Here is a 22,861-nt window from a genome sequence, read left to right as displayed (position 1 = left end):
TGAAGCTACAAAGACCTCAAAGCCATGGCAATCCTCACCACCAGTTTGGCATTGTGAAGTCAAAAATAACCTCTCACTGATTCTGTGTCTGCATTTCTAGTATGATAATTCTTCTACTTTGTAAAAGTTTAATTGTGGATGGCGGTAAGGTTGGGCATGATGATGATTGTAACCAGGAAGTGAGATAGAGTATCTTCAGAAACTCTCATTTTATTCTCAGTAGCATAGAACTGCAATTGCTGTGTCCAAGCCTCAACCAGGCAGCCATTTTGTTTTGGGTTTTCCGTCACTCTTTCAAAGCATGTGCTTTTATGCCACACTACCGAGTAACGCATGCTGCATAGTGCTTGAGAAGGAGTTAGAAAGTAATAAATGAGTTATCATCACGTTGCCCTTTGTGTTTTGCATGTCTTATGCACACTTTTGGCTGACAGCTTTTGAACATTTATTGTATTTCAAATTTCCAGTCCAAATTTTTTCAACTTGTGAAATTGAACCGGAATGAACTGATGTCGTGTGAATAATACCTAGGGTCAAATAAAACTTGTATTTAAATTAGTACTTCTAATTTCCTAAGCTGGGAAAATCGTAAAAACCTTTTCCAAAGAACTCAAGTCTCAGTTGCCAGGGAAACAGACAGTGAGCATCATATACAAAAAGTAACACCAAATGTTCTGTCATATCAGCTAACTAATAATAAACTATATATTTCTATTTTATATAGGATAATCTTGCTCCAACTTGGATGGGGTGGAGCGGTGGTCCCTCCCCTCAGCCCTTTATTATGGGTACTGTATTACCCCTTTTGCTACCTTTAATCCTTGCACTGTGACTTATGTGTAGTGGGATTGAGGGAGGGAATGGGAAGGGTACGATTGCACCCCAGTAGGGACAATACAGTATTTATTTCCAAATCCACTACTTTCGATGAGCTTATATTTCTTTGGGGAAAAAAAAGTTATCTCTGACTTACCATCTGTGGATTATAACCCCAGTAGGACATATCTTTATTACGTTTCACTGAATATGATTTAGCTATTGTATACTTCATTGTCCATTTATGGGGAAATTAATTGGTGAGGGTGGGGGACCCTGGTGTAGGATGCTGATGAAAACGTTTTAATTTGTCAAGCTCATGGTAGTGAAGGAAGCAAATAGCCCTTGTTTTTAAATACGCTGCTGTGGTCCCTCAACGGGACAGCCACATCCCATCAGTTGATTGTTGATGTGTGCAAGCAGAGGCTAAGGTGCAATAGACCAGGTATCCCAGGGTTGTCATTGGTTTCAATCATTCTCATCTTTGTTGCATAAAAATGTGTTATTTGCAGAAGGTAGCAAGGCAAGGTACCTGTGAAACAAGGAAATACGAAAGAGATGTGTTTTAAGTTATAAAACCAAAACACATGAAACGTCAACTTCATCAAAATATAGAGAATAGAATATGCATGGAGAACAAAAAAAAATATGAGCAGTAAAAAAATTGGCGTATAAAACAACTCCTTGTCAGCCACCCCAATTACCTTTCCAGAATCTTAAAAAGTATCACAGTGAAACCAAAAATAAAAACAAGCCTACAATTTCTCTTACTCTTAAAATGTAGGAGTCTTGTGTAAGAAAGATAATTTTTTGTTATTTGGAAGAAAATTTTTGTTTGGATAATTGGGACTTTTATCTATCAGAAATATTCATCTTAATAAAATTTCACAACACTGAGTTTAGGTGATGGCTTTTTTGAAAACTTTTTACTTCTTATATTAAGAACTCATGATTTCTACTTTCTATTTTTTGAATCCTTATTCACATAATTTTTCTGTGTTTCTTAGAAAAACTATAGAACCCATGGTTACTAGTGACTTGAAAATAAAATCAACACCTTTCCACTTAGATGATACATTCAAATGCACTGAAATTTCTAATATCAACTAGAATATTTGTATTTTCTTGATTTTTTCATTGACTTAATCAGAAGTATGAACCCTAAAGAAAAAATAGACTTGAAGAATTGGTTGTGTCACAATACAGGAATTCTGCTGGGAGATGTCTTTTTAAAACATTAGAAGAGACAACCTCTACAATCCACCCATTAAGCATACTTCTTTCTTAGACATCTCCTTTCATGTACCTTATAATCTCAATGTGTTCTTTCTAATTTATTTAGACCAGCTCTTCCTGCTGCATCCCACATGGGAGCCAATTATTAACTGTCCCTAGAGACTGCAAAGAATTAATACACATCCTTCCCTGCAGAACCAAGGGATGTTTGGGCTCTTGGGAGAGGCAATTTGCTTGTGATCTTTTGCTCTACATGTTAATGAAATCACAACTTTAAGTGGATTTTGAGTGGCAAAACCTCTGATCCTGTGCCAAATGTTCTCCAAGACAAAGTTCCTTGTAAAATAGATGCCTCACTGGGCCAAATCTGTGGCAAATTTGCACGTTTTCCTGAATTGCATTCCTATACAATATTTGACATCACAAATTCACTATTGAGCGTTACTTTTAATTCAAAACCAGTCTCCTTTAAAAAGGAAATATCTCGCAATTATTACATTATGCAGACTGCTTTCTTAGTCAGTGATTGCATGAATAATAGAACTTGGATCTCCAGGACCCTCAGAAATGTCAGATGGGCATAGTAGCTCACGTATAATTCCAGAGCTAGGAAGGTGAAATTGAATCTCTAAAACAAGCTGGCTAGCCAGACTAGTCCTCTTGTCAAGCTCTGAATTCAGTTGATGTAATGAATGAATAAGATAGAACCTCCCAACACCTACATCTATACATGTATTTCCCATACATCTATATGCCTCCACATATATGCTCACACATGTGCATGCACACCTGCACACATATGTACACTCAACATATACATAGTAAAATCTCATAATCTAACAATGATATAGAAAAATAATTAACTTTTGCACAGGGCAGTCAGAGAAAACCGTAAGAGTTTGAAATTCTTGAAAAAACCTTGCAGGGTAAGCAGAGAAGTGTATGAGATGCCAATTCTGGTCTACTTTTTGAACCTAACTTATTTTAACTTCATTAGTCTAATTTCCCAAATGAAGCCCAAGCACCAAAATGTCCCTATTGTTCTTTCCAGTACTAAATTATAATTCCTGAACTCAAAGGCCAAAAGTCTCATCTTTGTTAAGGAGACTAAACTGGTGTGTAGAGTTAGACTCAATAAAAGATGTGTTTATTTGAGCCTCGAGAAGGGCAAGATTATTTCAAGGGCAAGTACTTGGCAAGGAGTTTCAAAGAAAGAAGGGTCTCAGTTCTCAGGCTCACACTCCTAGAGGAGTGTGAAGTGTATGTAACCAGTAAGGGAAGCTGAAGGGGAAGTGTATCAGGCTAGCGAGAATCCTTCTGGAGCCAGGTCTAGCACCTGAGACCTAGCACAATCTAGCACAATCCCCAGAATTGACCCCACATAGTGGAGAGGAGAGGACTAGTTCCCGGCAAAGTGTCCTCTGACCTCCATCAAAGTGCACATACAGCAAATGCACACGCACACACACACACACACAAATAAACATAATCGTAAAATGTTTTGAGAAAAGTAAACTCACAAACTGCTGAGTGCTGTAAATGCCAAAGGAAAGGAAATGTTTACTAAGTGCTAGAGATATGAGGTAGATAAATTCATTCTATCTGTGAGGAAAGAACGCAAGAAAAAAATCTGACAATAATGTAATTATTTAATAACTGAGGACAGAGCCAAGAAGGAGATCAGGAGGGCGATCAAATGGGCAAAGGGGGAATATTTGAAGAAAGCAGCGTGAGAGCTACAGACTTGTGTCAGCGCCATGGCTGTTAAAGGCGAAAGCTCACACATTAGTCTGGGCTTCATAATCTCGGCAAACATAGCACTTCAGGTAGACGGGAGATGTATTCAGAAATGAGATACATCTATTCAACTTCGGTGTGCGTATCTCAAGTCCAATAAGCAATAACTTTAGGGTTACATTTAAAAATATATAAAAGTGTTTTTAAATCCCTTAAATACCTTAACAATAAACAAATATCTTAAAAATTAAATTGAAGATAATTTTAAAAAGTAATATGTACAGGAAGGTTTGGGTGCTAACTCTTTTAGAGAGGCCATAAAGGGAGATAGTTGCTCATTAGTTTCTACACATGAGCCTATCTTTCTGCTTCTGCCTCAATAGCACAATCGAGCTAGCACAATCTAGCACAATCCCCAGAACTGACCCCACATAGTGGAGAGGAGAGGACTTTTCCAAGTTCATTCCTCATCTTTCCTATTACTGCTTTCATTTCCCTTGGCCACTAACCCACTATTCTGCATCACCCAGTGGATATCATTTCTTACAGCATTCAGCCAGGGCTCAGAAGTACAAGGAAATGGTTCTTATACTTCTGTCAGACAGGCAAAAGCTTTATTCTATGATTATACTATCATCAAAATCAAAGAGATGCTATTCTGAATCAAACTGACAAAAGCAGCAGGTGTTTGCACATGAGTGGAGTTAATCTCAGACTTCTGTGTTCAAGTCTGAGATACATCTGCCAATTAAGAGCACATGAGGGCCAGCCTTTATCTCCCTCTTAGCTCCTATGTGCAGCTCAATGGCGAGCTATAGAGAAGGAAGTCAGGACTACAGTGGGTCAAATATTAAAAATTCCCATTTTTAATCTGTAGTCCTGAATTAAGGAAGGGAGGGAGGTAAATATCTTTTCCATAAAAATTGGAGAAAATAAATCTAAGCACAGGACTTTACACAATCACGTCAGAGCTGATAAGTACGTTTGACATCCCTCCTTTTCCTATTTTCCTGAGAAAATGATCTCTCTAGTGTTTCATTTAAGATAAGTTTATTGGATTAAACTCAGTAAATGAAACAACTGACATGACTGGAGCTTGAAATAAACGATGTGATGATCTACTGAAATACATGATGCTAAATTGTCTTGCTTCTTATGCAAAAACTATTATTAGTTCTAGCAATGCATGGATAATTAAGGCCAAAAATATATTAGGTGTTTAAAATAGTTTTATATTTATACATCTGGATTTTAATTTATATTTAAAGTATATCGGTCCAATCAATTCATGCCCAAATGTTTTAGTTATGTTCTTTGAAAATTTTTTTTAATGAGTTATTCTCCTGCCTAGGAATTCCTACTTCTCTCTCCTCTTTTTTTTTTTCTAATAAACTACACGTGTCTTCATCCAGTAGCTAACTCCTCCCATTTTGCTTTTTCTTTAGCTCCTTTTTATATTGAATTTATTTCTTTTCTCCATTTCTTTGCATATTGCCTATATTTCTTTTCCTAAGCATAATGTTTAAGAAAGAATGAGTTTTATTTTAAGATTATTTTTGCTTTGCTCTTACACAGATAGGATAAGTAGTCTTGATAGAAAATAAATCAAAGATTCCTAGGGGAATGTCTTTTCGCTTTAAATCAATCAAAAGGATTCTGACTTTTCTTTCTCTCCATTTGTGTATTAGGTGGTTGTGAATGCCCTGTTAGGAGCAATTCCATCCATCATGAATGTGCTTCTGGTTTGCCTTATATTCTGGCTAATTTTCAGCATCATGGGCGTAAATTTGTTTGCTGGCAAATTCTACCACTGTGTTAACACCACCACTGGTGACATGTTTGAGATCAGCGAAGTCAATAATCATTCTGATTGCCTAAAACTAATAGAAAGAAATGAGACCGCCCGGTGGAAAAATGTGAAAGTAAACTTTGATAATGTAGGATTTGGGTATCTTTCTTTGCTTCAAGTTGTAAGTGAACACTATTTTCTCTGAAAATTTTATTGCTCAGAATAATAACAAAGTGATGATTGCAGCTATTATTTAGTTAAGAAGAAACTTCATATTATTTTCTCAGCATTTCAGCATTATCTGTTAGTACAAATTTGTGAATCCAGATAAGTAGAAACATTTACATAGTCAAGAGAGGTCAGGTATTTCCATTTGTTCCGAAGGTCTTATTCCCCGCCCCCCGCCCCTTTTCAGGTTCCTGTCACTTATAAAAAAGTTTGTTATTAACTAAATAAGGTCACTGGTATTTTGTTTTCTATTGCAATTGAAATGCTTGTTTTCTTGCAGAGTGTACTTCTTTGATACATGAGCTCAAACACACACACACACACACACACACCTGAATGGTAACCGATTTGTAGGAATTTACTGATGCTTAGTTACCTCATTATAAATTGGAGACTCGGAAAAGATGGCTGGGTGTGAAGATTTTATTCTCATGGTGGAATGGGAACAACAGAGCACAGGAGTCGAACGCAGGCGACTCTAGTCTCTTACCAGAGCAGCTCTTGTGACTGGTAGTGAGCTCGGCTTTACCCTAAGCATCCTTAGATCCTCAAAATTATTTATAGCTTATTTAAAAAAAAACTAAAGATGTGATTCCTCAAACACATTTATCCAATGACATGTCTATCTGCAACAAAGCAGTGCGTGTACACAAAGGCTAGGTTATTCCTTTAATAAATACTGCTCTATCTGGGATTCTTAAAATGAATAAATAAATAAAAAGCTATGTCACTTGTCCCCCTTTACTTCTTTAGGGCAGTCAGAGCAGAAATTTACTTTATTTACCAGAGAAGGTTTCAGTTACTCAGCTGGACCGAACAAATAAGCCAAGGCTCTTCCCAGCATCCCTACAGCATCAAGCACATCCTTATTATGATTATTTTATAACTTCCTCTCATTTTTTTCTTGAAATCTCTGTCTCTTAGACCCTGCAGCCAACTCTGAATCTTTATAGCTTAATATAATGATTTTTTAAATGTATCAAGTATGATTTCTTAAGTATTACACTAGACCCACCACCTTTCCCTTTCCATTCATCCTAACCTGTACTGATCATGGCGGCATAAGCGCTTCTAAAACATCATTCTGTTCATAAAACCAATGAAAGAAAAATCAGACATTTTCAATGATCCTGTGAAATGCTAAGTGATTCAGAAAATGAAGAAGGAGCTTTCTGCACAGAGCTCTAAAACATGTTCTGCAACCAAGTAAAAAATCCTCAAGTGCTATTTCACATTTGACTATACTGCCCCCCTCTCTGTTGGTTAGTAATTTCATAGAAATCATTCAAATCACTTTTTTATACCGGCAGGAAGTATGTGATGGATGAGTTCTATAATTGCCCTAAGCCACTGACCACTGATACAGCACCCATCTCTCTCCTTGATATGAAAAGGTCTCTTTACTGACTCCTATACATTAGTCTCTGGGCACAGTCCCACATTATCTAAGAGTAGCAAAGATACATCACAAAAATCATACGAGGTTGCCTGTTTGACTAAGGAATATGCATTTCAGGTCCTGTAGCCTCAAACGTGTGTTCTAAGACACATGATAAATGCCTATAAGAGATGAGAGGAGGAATTCCTGTTCAATGTGAAAGTGTCAGTCCTATTTTGCAACATTATTTTATTATTTATATTAATGCATTCTCTTCCGGGGATTACCCCACAGAAAATGAATATAGTGTTATTTCTGAAAAAATTTGGATAGCTTCAGGGTTTTTTTATTTATGTTCATATGAACCATAGACTGTAAGCATAAAGAAAAACCTTAAATACTATCAATTTGATCTCCCAGAAGACAAGATTTCTGCAGACTATCCCAGATCGAATTCATCCTTGCTGTAAACATTGCCAAGTCCACTTATATTTCTAGCACTTTCTTCCAAATTACAATAGCATGTTAAGCTTGAAAATTACTTTAGAGCTGTTTATAAAATAGGAAGATTTATCAGATTGCCATTCTGTTGGATTTTTCTCTTTTTTTTCAAAATCCAAAGAAATTTTGTTATTAAATGACTTTAAAATATTTTTAAACATGTACAGTAAGAATATTTAGTAAGTATCAGTTTTGAAATTTAACCTGAAGTAAGACATGCATGTCCTTTCCAACAGGCCACGTTTAAGGGTTGGATGGATATCATGTATGCAGCAGTTGATTCCAGAAATGTAAGTATTCTTTATACCCAGTGTCTTCTGGAAATATTGATTTGGTGCTTAAATTATCTTACAAATTAGAAAGCAAACTAACTCTATTTTAGTTAATTAAAGAATTGGAAGAAAGTATGTTGAGTTTGTATTTAACACAGCAGTGCTGATGAGAGAGATATTGTACTGAGTTCAGCAAAGAAACAGAAGTCAAAAAAAGAAAAAACCTCAACTCATTTATTTTAAAAGCAACAGATATTCTCCTAAGTGTTTCTATTTGTTATACAAGAGCACATAGAAAAGTATATGACTGCCATCAATAGCTGAAAGGCTAAAGATGCTGGCCTAGACATCTTAGACATGTCATAGCCTTTTCCAAGTTATGCTTTATAAGAACAGCATTCATACATTCACTGGAGCTTGTACCAATGCTGTTATCACTTCTCCTTTATTTGATTCCATACTTTTTCTAGCTTTCAGATGTACTCTAAAATCACAGGCTTTCTCTAAGATTGAGCTCCAAAACTTTAAAGTCTGTGTTTTCTTCGTTCCTGTTATTTTTTTCCTGCTCTTGTTTCGGTTTTCTTTTGCAACCCAGACCTAGCTTATTAAGGAGTCAGTGATAAGCTTGAGATCCTCCTATTCCCCCCACAAACTTCTTGATCACGTCTGGAATTGTGTCATCTCACCTTGTTGCACAGAGTTGGCCTTACATGTTGAGTTCACTTTAGTTCTATGGTCTTTAAAAAGAGAAGACTGTAGTAGTTACCTATGTATACTAAATCTTGACTCCTTTGTTGTGCAGTAAGAGACAACCCTGTGTCTATTTTTATAACCACAAGTTTGAGAGTCAATTATCAATGGAGGATTTTATAAAATAGATCATTGCGCATGTTATTCAATCTAAAAAATTTAAGGACTATGTTAGTGGTAGGGCAAGATGCCAGCATCCAAATGAATAATTCAGTTCTTTAATTTGCTATATAGGTTCATACTCAAATTAATCTTGATGATAAAAGTGTTCTTTCTATAGTTATAAGAACTAATTTGTTTTCACCAACAGTTTCTTTGGTTGTTCTGAAGACAGGATGTTACATTGTGGCCCAGGCTAGACCAGTACTCAACAAGTCTCCAGCCTCAGCTTCCAAATTCTGGGATTGCACAGACACTAGTATTTTCAAATTACTGAAAAAATCAATTAACTTAAGACTTTCCAAATTTAAAGTCTATTGTCCAAATAACAAAATATCAGTTATACTACTTAAAATTATGCAATTAATTCTAGAATGCCAAATTACATGACTTTGTCCACAAAACGTTTTTGGTGCCTAATTTGTTTTTTGTTTTGGGTGGGAGGGGTTGGAGGTTTTTTTTTTTTTTTTTGAGGCTGTCGATGCGGGTATAAAATAATTATTTCTAAGAATACGGTGTTCTACTCTTGTGAAAAAACACCAGTGTGTTTCCAGCATTTAAACCTGCGTTATCAGTTAACCAACGCCCTCCATCGGCAGGTTGAGCTGCAGCCTAAGTATGAGGAGAGCCTGTACATGTATCTGTACTTCGTCATCTTCATCATCTTTGGGTCCTTCTTCACCCTGAACCTCTTCATCGGTGTCATCATCGACAACTTCAACCAGCAAAAGAAGAAGATAAGTATTTTTAAAAAAATTTTTCCTAACACAAGGAAACATTCAACTTGAGTTGGAATTCAAGATGAGATCTTGAATTCAGAAAACAAGTAGCTTATGACCCTTTTCCTGTGTTTTATCCGTGTAATTCCTCACTTGCCCTTATAAGGTATTTGCAACTAGAAGATCACTAGAGGCTAGAAAAGCACGTGAAGGGGAGAAGGAGAGGTTGAGTTTGATCAGAGAACACTGACATATGTCTGTACTAAAATATCACATGTGACTCTATACTGTCATTAAAGAGCCATCAGTTAAAATAAGGTTCAAGGTGTACACTTTTTTGTCCTCTTTTCCATTTGTACTTCTTTCTTCTAGTTATCTAACTAATCGCAACCATTTCCAGTTCTAATTAAGGAATTTTTTGTTTTGTTTCTTATCATTTATAAGTCATGTTTCATTATTTCAATTGCATATGTACACTAAAGAAAGCATGCAAACAAATATAATCACTCCGTAGTTACCATGATCAATATTTCATCTTTGTTGCTCAAACTCTTTCCATGAACATTCTCCTTTTGAACTACTTCTCATTTGTTTTTTCTTTTGAGATGGTCGCACTTTTCAATATAGGCTGGCCCAACCTCATTATATAGCCCTATGTGGCCTAAAACCAGTAGTAGTCCTACATCCATCTCAAATAAGCTGGGACTATAGGCAAACATCTCATTGTCTGACCCTGAAGTATTCTGTGTACTTGTCTGACCCTGAAATAGTCTGTGTGTGTGTGTGTGTGTGTGTGTGTGTGTGTGTGTGTGTATGTATGTGTGTGTATGTGTGTATGCATATGTGTGTTTTGTTATATTGTATTGTGTTATGTTGTATGTGTATTCATGTCAGTGTATGCAAGTGAGGATGAATGTGTAAATGCACGTAAAAGTCAGTGGTAGACATTAATTACCTTCTTCAATCACTACCCACCATAAATTTTAAGACAGGGTTTCTCATTGAATCTGCAGCTCTTTCATTCAGATAGATGGCTGGCCAGTGAGATTAGTGGATTCCCCTATCTCTGGATCCCCAGTGCCATGATTATCAGCACACATTGCCATGCCCACTTAAACATGGGGGTTGGGATCTGAGCTTATATACCCATGCCAATGCATAAAGCATTTATCACTTGATCCATCTCTGAAATACATTTTAAATTTACAGTTATTTATTCATGCCACAGTAGTGTGTAAGTTAATAAACAATTTACAGGAGCTGGCCTCCCTCCTTCCACCCTATGAGTCCCAGGGATTGAATCCAGGTCTTGTGACCAAAGGTCTGTATGTACTAAGCCATTGCCCCATCCCTGAAATGCTTGCCAATGTATAATTTTAAATACTTTTATCACAGATATTTCTTAGTTTCTTGAAAGTGTTTGTATTCATTTATCATAACTTGGCCAATTTCATTCCATCTAATCTTTAGTGACTTAAGTGATATTCTCCTGCAAATCTTTTCTTAGAATAAATTCTAGAGTGAAAGATTTTGCCTCCTTGGAGTAATGTAACCAGTGAACTGAATAAGCCATGTGCACATGAACTTGTTCCAGTTGTCTAACTGCCACCAGACATTCTGTTTAGTTGCTAATATTTGACATCTCTTAAAGGGAAACAATTTAATTTCATATTCTGTGTATCTTATGGCAAATAGCTATGAATGTGTCTAAGTGCTTCCTGGCCAATTATGTTTCTTTATGCCCCATGATTTCATAGTATTTGTTCAATGCATTTTTTTATTTATCATGATTAACATAAAAGAGTGTTGGATTTTGTTGAAGGGTTTTCAGCATCTCATGTCATGATCATGTGAATTTTTTTCTTTCAGTTTGTTTATATAGTGGACTGCATTGAAAGATTTTTTTTTTTGCCATATATTGAACTATATCCCTGGATGAAAAACCTACTTGGTTGTAGTGAATGACATGTTTGATGAGTACTTCTATTTGGTTTGTGAATATTTTATTGAGTATTTTTGTGTAGATATTCATAAGTGAAATTGGTCTGAAGTTTTCTTCCTTTGTTGAGTCTTTCTGTGGTTTAGGTATCAGGGGTAACTGTGGCCTCATAGAATTAATTAGGTGGTATTCCTTCTGTTTCTATTTTGTGGAAGAGTTTGAGCAGTATTAGTATTACATTGATGGATTTCTACATATTGAGCCATCCCTGCATCACTGGAATGAAGCCTACATGATCATAGTGATGTTGTTTCATGGTAATGATGTTTATGATGTGTTCTTGAATTTGGTTTGGGGGAATTTTATTGAGTATGTTTATATCAATGTTCATAATGGTTCTGGGGCATAGCTGTTCAGAATTGAGATGTCATCCTAGTGGATTTTTTCCTCTGATGAGTATGCAATGTCCTTCCTCATCTCTTTCGACAAGAGATTTGGTTGAAAGTCTATTTTATGAAATATTAGAATGTCCAGCTTGTTTCTTGAATCCATTTGGTTGGAAAAACTTTTTCCAGGCCTTTACTCTGAGGTAGCGTCTTTCTTTGTTGCTGAGGTGTGTTTCTTATATGCCACAGAATAATGGATCTTGTTTACATGTCTAGTCTGTTAGTTGGTGTCTTTTTATTGGTGAGTTGAGTCCACTGATGTTCATATATGTCAATGACCAATGACTGTTAATTCCTGTTATTTTGGTGTTAGTGGTGGTTCTGTGTGTGTGTGTGTGTGTGTGTGTGTGTGTGTGTGTGTGTGTGATTCTCTTCTTTTGGTTTTATTGTGAGATGATTAATTTCGTGTGTTACCTTGGGTGCAGTTACACTTCCTGTGTTGGAGTTTTCCTTCTAATATCCATTAAGGGGTGGATTAGTAGAAAGATTTTCTTTAAATTTGGTTTTGTCATGGAATATCTTGGTTTCTCCATCTATGGTGACTTAAAGTTTTGCTGGGTATAGCAGTCTGGGCTGCTATGTTGTCTCTTAGAATCTGCAAGACATCTGTCCAAGATCTTCTGGTTTTTAGACTCTCTGTTGGGAAGTCAGGTATAATTCTAGTAGGTCAGCCTTTATGTGTTACTTGGACTTTTTCCCTTGCAACTTTTAATATTCTTTCTTTTTCTGTATGTTTATTGTTTTAATATGTGGAAGGAGAATTTTCTAGTCTGGTCCAATCTACTTCATGCTCCGTAAGCTTCTATAGTCATCCCTTTCCTTAGGTTAGGGAGTTTTTCTTCTACAATTTTGCTTAAAATTTTTCTAGCCCTTTGAACTGGGAATTTTCACCTTCTTCTTCCTATTATTCTTAGGCTAGGTCTTTTCATAGTGTCCCAAATTTTTTCTGGATGTTTTGAGTTAGAAATGTTTTACATTTGGCATTTTATTTGACCAATGTATCAATTTCTTCTATTGTATTTTCTCTAAGATTTTTTTCTTCCGTCTCTTATATTTTGTTGGTGATTCTTGTGTGTATAGTTCCTGTTCTCTTTCCTAAGTTTTATATCTCCAGGGTTGCTTCCATTTGTATTTTCTTTATTGCTTTTATATCCATTTTTAAATGTGGGACCATTTTATTCATTTCCTTCACTTGTTTGATTGTATTTTTCTGTATTTCTTTAGATTTATTTGTTTCCTCATTAAAGGTTTCTACCTGTTTGGTTCTATTTTCCTGTATTCTTCAAAGGTTTTATTTATATCCACTTTAAAGGCATCTATTGTCTTCATAATATGAGATTTAATATCAAGTCTTGCTCTTTGGGTGGGTTGGGATATCCAGGACTTGCTGTAGAAAGAGACCTCAGTTCTGATTGTACCCATACTATATTGGCTTCTATTGATTATTCTGTTGTTCTTGAGCTTGCCATTAGTCATCTATTTTTCTCTGGTGTTGTCTGGCCTGTTAGTCCCTAGGAGTAGTAACCCTCAGAGACTTGTCCCAGATAGCTAAAGGCCTCCCCAGAGGCAGGCAGAGCTGTCGGCTGAGGTGTATGGTATAGATCCTTAATTGCAGGTGGAGGTGTGGACTGGAAAAAGGAGCTGGTTGTCCTGTGTGTCCTGAGTGTCCTGTGTGGGAGTAGCCCCTCCATGTGGCAGGAGGAACTGTGGGTAGAGAACAGGGTGCCGGTCCGAGACTGCATGTGGAAGTGTGGGCCAGGAGGAAGATGAACCATCAATTGTGTCGTTTCTGGGCTTTTTTCCCCTCAATGTAATAATAATGCCAATTTTAATTATATTAAAATTTAAATATTATAGTCACTACAGTGTACTTTTAATTTTCAAATTCAAAAGAGCACAGGAATAACCATGTTAATTTCTTGAAATCTTTTGTTATATTATTGAAATTTTATAAAGGAATGGGCACAATTTTAACCAGCTTTGATTTTTCTTTTCTATACTTTGGAGGTCAAGACATCTTTATGACAGAAGAACAGAAGAAATACTATAATGCAATGAAGAAATTGGGATCTAAAAAGCCACAAAAGCCTATCCCTCGACCTGGAGTAAGAAATATGAAATGAAAATCATATAAAGCGACAACCTGAAATGAGTTTTGTTACTCAGTAAAATTGACTATCATTTCCAGCACACACACATGCATACACACACACACATACATACATACATACACACACACACACACATACACACAGCCTTGTACTTTTTTAGTATCTTTAATCCATGTTTCTAATAGGTATTTTTTAAACATCAAAAGAATAAGAATTTACAGGAAATGTGAATTTGTCTTCAAATGACTTAAAACTATACACCTAGAGTCCAAACTACATAGACAAATATGGTTCTCACAATAGTTGTGTCTTTACAGTAGCTGCCGTGCAGTGTCAAGAAATACAGAAGGATTGAGTGGTACTAGCATCCATTCACTTTCTGAGATTAAGAGGTAGACAAAGATGCTCAGTGGCATACCATCTCCATTTGTAGTTGTTGTTTAATAAGTAGAAATATGGACCATTTTAGAGGAAGTGATCGTTCCAGTAATGAATATATTTCTATATGGCTCTAAAGTCAGCAATTACTTATGTCAGAGTTACTACAATTTGTGATAATAAATAACCATTCATATATTTCCAAGATACATCCACAAATTATAAAGGAAAAAGAGCCCTTATCGTGGTGATTTTTATGGCAATGATTTTTTTCAATAACTTACTTCTTTATTCACATTACACCCAATCACAGCCTCCCTCCTCTCCTTCCAGTCCCACCCTCAAAACAAATCCCTCTCCTTGTTGTCCCCTCCCCTTCTCATGAGAGATGGGGATCCCCCTTTGGTACCACCCCACCTTTGGGACATCTAGTCTAGATTGGGACTCTAGGCACATTCTCTCCCACCAAGGACTATCCCAGCAGTCCAGGTAGGAGGAGGGGATCCAATGGCAGGAAGCAGAGACTGAGACAGCTTGTTAGGGGACCAACATGAAGACCAAGCTATACATTTGCTACAAATGTACAGAGAACCTAGGTCCAGCTCCAGCATGCCCCCGGGGTGGTGACCAAGGCTCTGTGAGTCCCCATGGTCCCAGGTTAGTAGACTCTGTAGGTCTTCTTGAGGTGTCCTTGACTATAGCAGCAATCTTTAAGCTTAAAATATTTCCAAGGATGAATTACAGAACAGATTCTTAGTGAATGTTTCTATTTTGTTAGCCAAATTTATTTGTTTGGTTGGTTAGCTGGTTGCTTGTTTCCAGACAGGGTTTTTCTGTGGAGTCTTGGCTGAGCTGGAACTCCCACTGTAGATCAGGCTGGTCTTGAACTCAGAGATCCACCTGCCTCTGTCTCTCAAGTACTAGGATTAAAGGCATGTTCCACCACTGCCCAGTTCAAGAATTACTTTCTTACAGCAAGGGTGTGTTATGGTACTAAAGTATGCTTAGGATTCTTCAGTGGCCCAAAGAAATAAGCAGACAACAGCATACTGGGCCTAACATCAGCTGACTGCAGATTAGAACCACAGATGGGTAGCAAAGGGCATGTGCTCCCTTTGTTATAGCATAACAAGGAATGTCTTTTTAGTCTGATTATTGTGTGTCTGACAATATCAGCAAAGACCACTTGCTGGGCACAAATTAGTTGCCAAGGAGGAATGTAAATGTCTGATGCTTCAGATACATCCTTGAAATCACAAGGTTCCTTTGATAATTCTCTAGAAATAAAGCAAATGAAAGACTAATATTTACTACATTTATACATAGCCACATTGCATAACTCATCATTGGAAAGTACTGCAGCCAATGAGCTAAAGTTTGACAATAGCAAATCATACACATTTCTTACATTCCTGTAACCTTGATGTGTTGAAATTCACTTTGTTCCTGTACAGAATGTACAGGGAAAGAACCTTCATCAAGGATTGATGTATTCAGGAATACACATGCTTTAAAAAATAATTTAATTAACTAGATATAAAAATGTTCTACAAGGCACTTATGACAAATATTTGTCCTAATAGGTAGGTACTATGTACAATACTAGAAAGTAGAGAATATAGGAAGTACTTAATGTACATGCTGTGTCTACGAGGAAACTCCCCCATTGCTGAAAGTGTCTTTATTTCTCTGTAGAACAAATTTCAAGGAATGGTCTTCGACTTTGTAACCAGACAAGTGTTTGACATCAGCATCATGATCCTCATCTGTCTGAACATGGTCACCATGATGGTGGAAACGGATGACCAGAGTGATTATGTAACAAGCATTTTGTCACGCATCAACCTGGTATTCATTGTGCTATTCACTGGCGAGTGCGTGCTCAAGCTCATCTCCCTCCGCCATTATTATTTCACCATCGGATGGAATATTTTTGATTTTGTAGTGGTCATCCTCTCCATTGTAGGTAAGATCTGTGCAAAGTCTGTCAAATTCCTCCTGATAAAGGTGGGAGTTGGAAACACAAATTTAGAATGGAGGTCACCTCACTATTCAAAGTGAATATGTGCTGGCCAGTGGTGGCACATGCCTGTATTCCCAGCACTATGGGAGGCAGAGGCAGGCAGATTTCTGAGCTTGAGGCCAGCCTGGTCTAGAGAGCGAGTTCCAGGACAGCTAGGGCTATACAGAGAAATTCTGTCTCCCAAAAACCAAATCCAAAAAACCAAAGTGAATATGTTGGTATGTGTTTTGGACTTGTATTTGTTTTTCTTACAAATTTGGGCTTCTAATTCATACAAATATTATATCCCATTGCATCAAATATTTATTTGTCAACCAGTAAAATCTCCCTTATTGAGGTATTAAATAGATCTATGTGGTAAACCTAAATAAAAAGTGATTTTGGATGGTTGAAATTAAATGCTCTATATGCTATACAGATCAATTATTCTCAATCTGTAGGTCGCAACACTTTGGGTATTGAATAGCCCTTTCACAGGGGTCACATAAGACCATTCAAAATCATAGGTTAAGATTCATAACAATATCAACGTTACAGTTATGAAGAAGCAGCAAAAATAATTTAATGATTGATGGTCACCACAATATGAGAAACTGTATAAAAGCATTGCAACATTGGGAAGGTTTAGATCCACTCATCTAGATGATTCTGGTCCTGTAAATCTGGTCTGATGGTCAGGAAAGATACTGCATTAGAGATGTAGTTATGTGGTCACCGGCATGCAGAGTAGAACATGGATATTAGATAATGGGAAAAACAAATAAGAGACAAGAACCAAGTGTTAACAAAGGCTAACAATAGTTTCTTGTGACTGTCATACAGAAAGTTTCCATATTTCTAGAAGGAAACTTGTAGCATGGGACATCTCTTCCTTAGTCCTATCCTACAATTGTGTAATGTAGGATAAGGGCCCTCATGAAGATAGTTAGTCTCACTGCAGATTCAAATAATGCTTCAGAGAAGTGAAGAAGTCTCTGTATGGGGATTTCTTTCCTGATTAAGATGAGGTCACTGCAAATTTTCAAGCATAGGACTCAGTTGGAATGATCTTTGTGTTAGTCCCCCCTCTGAATAAATGGGTCTTACATCTAAAATCCAATCCATATGTTATATGTAATTTTTAATTCCTACGATAATCATGTAAATAGCATCAAAGAGAGAGACGGACACACAGACAGAGATAGAGACTGAGATAAAGAAGGCTGACTAAAGAGAATGATGCCTTTGTGCTTAGAGACATTTGGGTTTTTTGGTTGGTTGAGTGGGTTTTGGTGGGGGTGGTGGTGGTGGTGGTGGTGGTGGTGATGGTGGTGGTGGTGGTTGTGATGGTGGTGGTAGTGTATGCCTTCCCTCTAACTTCTGAGTGCTGGGATTAAAAGTGTGGGCCACCACCACCCAGCCTTAGTTGGTTTTTGTTGTTGTTGTTTGGTTTGGTTTGGATTTTTGGTATATCATAGGAACTTTTCACATGGTATTTTCATTGTTTAATGTGACAAGCATTTTAAATATAATTCAAAACTGTCAATAAAAGGGTGTCTATAGGTTGTAGGCAACAGGATGCCATATGCTATAAAGGGTCTTCCATCCTTGAATTTTATGTTCTAGGGAGGGGAAGTGCATCCTGGGACAAATCAGCTGCAGATACTGGGAGATGGTTGCGATATATGTGTACCATACCCAAGATTACACAATTGAGTCTCAATAATCTGAAAATGACTTTAATAACTCAAATATTTTAATGAATGATTAGTGTGTGGCTTCTTCACTGATTGATAGTTTAATTATTTTCCCACAGGAATGTTCCTTGCCGAGCTGATAGAGAAGTATTTCGTGTCCCCTACCCTGTTCCGAGTCATCCGCCTGGCCAGGATTGGACGAATCCTACGCCTGATCAAAGGCGCCAAGGGGATCCGCACTCTGCTCTTTGCTCTCATGATGTCTCTTCCTGCACTGTTCAACATCGGCCTCCTGCTTTTCCTGGTCATGTTCATCTATGCCATCTTTGGCATGTCCAACTTTGCCTACGTGAAGAGGGAAGTTGGGATTGATGACATGTTCAACTTTGAGACCTTTGGCAACAGCATGATCTGCTTGTTCCAAATCACCACCTCTGCAGGCTGGGATGGACTGCTGGCCCCCATCCTCAACAGCAAACCCCCTGACTGTGACCCTAATAAAGTTAACCCTGGAAGCTCAGTGAAGGGGGACTGTGGAAATCCATCTGTGGGGATTTTCTTTTTTGTCAGCTACATTATCATATCCTTCCTGGTTGTGGTGAACATGTACATCGCTGTCATCCTGGAGAACTTCAGCGTTGCCACAGAAGAAAGTGCAGAGCCCCTGAGTGAGGACGACTTTGAGATGTTCTACGAGGTCTGGGAGAAGTTCGACCCTGACGCCACTCAGTTCATGGAATTTGAAAAATTATCTCAGTTTGCAGCTGCTCTTGAACCCCCTCTCAATTTGCCACAACCAAACAAACTTCAGCTCATAGCCATGGACCTGCCCATGGTGAGTGGAGACCGCATCCACTGCCTGGACATCTTATTTGCTTTTACAAAGCGGGTCCTGGGTGAGAGTGGAGAGATGGACGCCCTTCGAGTCCAGATGGAAGAGCGGTTCATGGCTTCCAACCCCTCCAAGGTCTCCTATCAGCCAATCACTACTACATTAAAACGCAAACAGGAGGAGGTGTCAGCTGTCATCATTCAGCGAGCTTACAGGCGCCACCTTTTGAAGCGAACAGTAAAACAAGCTTCCTTCACATACAATAAGAACAAACTCAAAGGTGGGGCTAATCTTCTTGTAAAAGAAGACATGCTCATTGACAGGATAAACGAAAACTCTATTACAGAGAAAACTGACCTGACAATGTCCACTGCAGCTTGCCCGCCCTCCTACGATCGGGTGACTAAGCCAATCGTGGAGAAACATGAGCAGGAAGGAAAAGATGAAAAAGCCAAAGGGAAATGAACAAAAAACAAACAAAAATAATAAATTGGGTGACAAATTGTTTACAGCCTGTGAAGTCAAAAGGACTTGCCAAACTGACTGTTTTTACACAAATTCACTTTAAGGTCAGTGCCTCAATAAGACAGTGACCCCCTTGTCGGCAAACTCTGTGACTGTGTAAAGGGGAGATGACCTTGACAGGAGGTTACTGTTCTCACTACCAGCTGACACTGCTGAAGACAAGAGACAAGTGGCTATGCAGACTGTAGGGACCAGTCTAAAGGGGTGCAGAGCTATAATTTGGGGGTTAATGTGAAACACTTTAGTATAGTAACTGTATCCACCGTTTGCATTTCAACTGCCACATTTGTCAGGTTTTTTACAAACTCTGTTATTGGATTCATCTTTTTTTTAATCCATGTGTTCTTTGTTACATGTGACTAGTTTTGTAAACAAGGTTTCTGTTGGGAAACAGAGTAAAGGAATTCTTTTTTCCAGTGCAGCAGTCACCTAGGGGTATTGGCATTCATATGGTCCTCCCGTCTGCCCAACGATGTGGTTTTGCATGAGGGCATGCTGCACCTTAAGATCATGCATGAGAAAAAAGTCGCAAGGAAAGCAAAGACAGTTCTGCAACAGTTCTATGCCATCTGTGTTTCTGCAGAGGAAGCGGGGTGGGGGGGAGGGGAGGTATCAAGGTGATCATTAGCTCATGGGCTTTGCTGAGCTGGCTTTGTCAAATCTAGCCCTTAGTCCAAGGAGATTGTTCAGACAGGTCATCAAGTCTTAGGAGGTGCAAACTTCATTCAAATGCCTGGAGTCGTGTTACATTTTCTGTTCATTGTCTCTTAAAAGTCTCTAAATTATGACTCTGACTCCCTACCCCCAACCCTAGCAGGACGAATTGACCAAAAGAACCCTTTGTAAATTCCTGCTTTATCCTGCACTTTGTTTAGCCACCTTCAGCTCTCAGCGAGGTTGACACTGTATGTGTTAATGAAATGCTATTTCTTATGTAAATAGTCATTTTACTCTGTGGTGCACGTTTGAGCAAACAAATAATGACCTAAGCACAGTATTTATTGCATCAAATATGTACCACGAGAAATGTAGAGTGCAAGCTGTCCACCGGCAATATACTGTACTCCGTACCATTGTAGATAGTGTGGATGCTGTCAATGCATGTCGATATTACCATGTTGCGGTATCTAGTTTCTCTCAGCACTCAGAATCTCATTCCTGAGAAACCATAGGTCAGTGGCTAAGTCAAGGAAACTGTTCAGCAGCACTCATTTCTTTAAGTCATTAAGCAATAGTTTGCAGCACTTTAACGATGTTTGCGTTATTTTTAAATTTTAAGTGGATAACATTCAATGTATAGCCAGGCTGTACATACGTGTTCGAAAGACAACACTTCTGCTTAACCTGTTAAAACATGTTTAGAGTTTTATAAGCAAATATAAATACTGTACAAAGTCACCTCCTTTTATTTTTCAGCATTATGTACATATGAAGAGGAAATTATCTTCAGGTTGATATCACAAAATCACTTTTCTTACTTTCTGTCTACAGCAGTTTTTCATGAAAGATATTTGCTAACTAAGAAATGAAACTATGACTGGGTAGTGGTAGATCTCTGCTTTTTTATTACAGTCATTAATTTTGGATTATTTCATAATTTTAAGGGGCAAAATACACTCACAACTTCACATCCAAATTATGATTTGCAATTGGAAAAGGGCATAACATTTGATTTGTATTATTATAGTGTCTGTGCTAACAGATGATCAGAGTGCTTTTTCTCTCATATTTTTATTTATTCCCTCATTTCTGTTTATTTTTCTTTGCTTTGGGATCATGATTCTCTAGATTGTTCAAAATATAAACGTGGGCTTCAGAATTTCTTTTCCTCAAAAACAGAGAGGATTACACTTATATAGTCAATTACATCAAGATATTTGTGTTCCTTACAGAAGCAGACCATAGGCACCTCTTTTTCTTAAAAAAAAATATTTAGACAAACCGTATTCATGAACTGCATGTTGGAAAATGCTACTATTACCCCCAAAATGATGCTAATCACAATTAAAACTGTGCAAATCTAATAAAAATTAATTTTTTATTTTATTGTTTGCCTGGTTACTTTTGGTTGCCAGAATTTTATGACAACATACAGGTGTTTTTAACTACTTATGATAGGGAGAGCTGCACACACAGATCCATGCAAATACACATGCACACACGCGCACACACGTAGGCATCCATAAGGATAATAGTTTTATCTGTTCCCTTTCTGGTTATCAAACAATTAACATAAAGACCTATTAAATGTATTAACAATCTTTAAGCACTGTCCCTGGGCAGGTATTCATCTATTCCAACCCTTAAACTATCTACTTCCCAGCCTGCATTTCTTGCAGTTTGGATCTCACACGGGCTGGCTCGCTCTGCTCTGTATGTGTCCTCATGGGGAATCCCTTGGCAACCTGCTCATTATGACTTCCCCTGGGCCCTCTGACTCATGGCCACCCCCCCCCCTTCTTTTCCTCATGGTCCTTCTTTTACTTCTGCCTACCCGGGATCTCCTGATTGGGATCCTTAGTCCAGCCTTCAGTCTCCTCTGCCCAGTCATAGGCTGAATCAGCTCATCATTGACCAATCAAAGATGATGAAAAACAACTTTTACACATAACATTGAGATCAAAGTTGCTTAACCATGCCAACTTCTGGACTGTAGACAGAAGTCTAGACATGGACATCAGCATGTGAATATATAGCATACAAGTCCAACCCCCAATATACCACACACACACACACACACACACACACACACACACACTGCAAAGAACAGAAAACTTCAAGTAAAAATTGGACTTCCTAGAATGGCCCAACAGTTAACAGCAGCAAGATGTGATCTCTGAGAAAACAAGGAGCCAGTACTAACACATAAACTAATATCCATGGGGGAGGGGAGTTATCCAAGTCATCGCAGCAGGGATGGCCACTTGAGATACTAAAAGGAGCCTTTAAAGCGTCATTGATGAATTCAGAGTTGCTAAGAGCGTGCTACTGGGCTTCTCCAGAAGCCTCCCACACCCTCTCCGTGTTTCTTCTGAGAAAGATGGTCTCTGTATACATGCATAGGTTCCGCTTCCCTTTTCTTCCCAGTTTGCTTAGCCAATGGGAAGCCAGTGCTGAGCATCGATGCTGAACTGTGATGTAGGACTGTTTACCCAGCTGTTCCTTCCTTGCAGATCTTCTTACTCACTGAAATGGCCCCCTTTCAACTAGAGCAACTTTCTATGAAGCCTGACAGCCCTCCTTCCCTGGCTTTCTTGGATCCAGATGCTTACTCCTTATTCATTGAGACTTTCCCCTACAGTTGCTGACACCTGTGTAAATTATTTCTTTATGAAAACTTCTCTAT

At 37.9% G+C, this 22,861-nt stretch overlaps 1 protein-coding gene across 10 annotated transcripts in view; it reads left to right on the top strand.

The window, feature by feature from the left end:
- The window catches only part of LOC127685415 (sodium channel protein type 1 subunit alpha), a 68,648-nt gene extending 48,574 nt beyond the window's left edge, over positions 1-20,074 (top strand). For 8 of the 10 annotated variants that reach the window (XM_052182615.1, XM_052182610.1, XM_052182611.1 and 5 more), the window contains exons 21-26: positions 5,478-5,759; positions 7,922-7,975; positions 9,466-9,603; positions 13,971-14,075; positions 16,155-16,425; positions 18,278-20,074. In XM_052182615.1, coding sequence (XP_052038575.1) covers positions 5,478-5,759; positions 7,922-7,975; positions 9,466-9,603; positions 13,971-14,075; positions 16,155-16,425; positions 18,278-19,455 — 2,028 coding nt within the window. In that variant the 3' untranslated portion in view covers positions 19,456-20,074. The remainder of the gene's footprint in view (positions 1-5,477; positions 5,760-7,921; positions 7,976-9,465; positions 9,604-13,970; positions 14,076-16,154; positions 16,426-18,277) is intronic. The other 2 variants (XM_052182617.1, XM_052182612.1) reach the window with 1 other exon arrangement.
- The last annotated feature ends 2,787 nt before the right edge of the window (positions 20,075-22,861 follow it).

The sequence above is a fragment of the Apodemus sylvaticus genome, chromosome 5 (assembly GCF_947179515.1).
Source record: "Apodemus sylvaticus chromosome 5, mApoSyl1.1, whole genome shotgun sequence".
NCBI classification, from domain to species: Eukaryota; Metazoa; Chordata; class Mammalia; order Rodentia; family Muridae; genus Apodemus; species Apodemus sylvaticus.
This window is presented reverse-complemented; position numbering and strand designations above follow the sequence as displayed.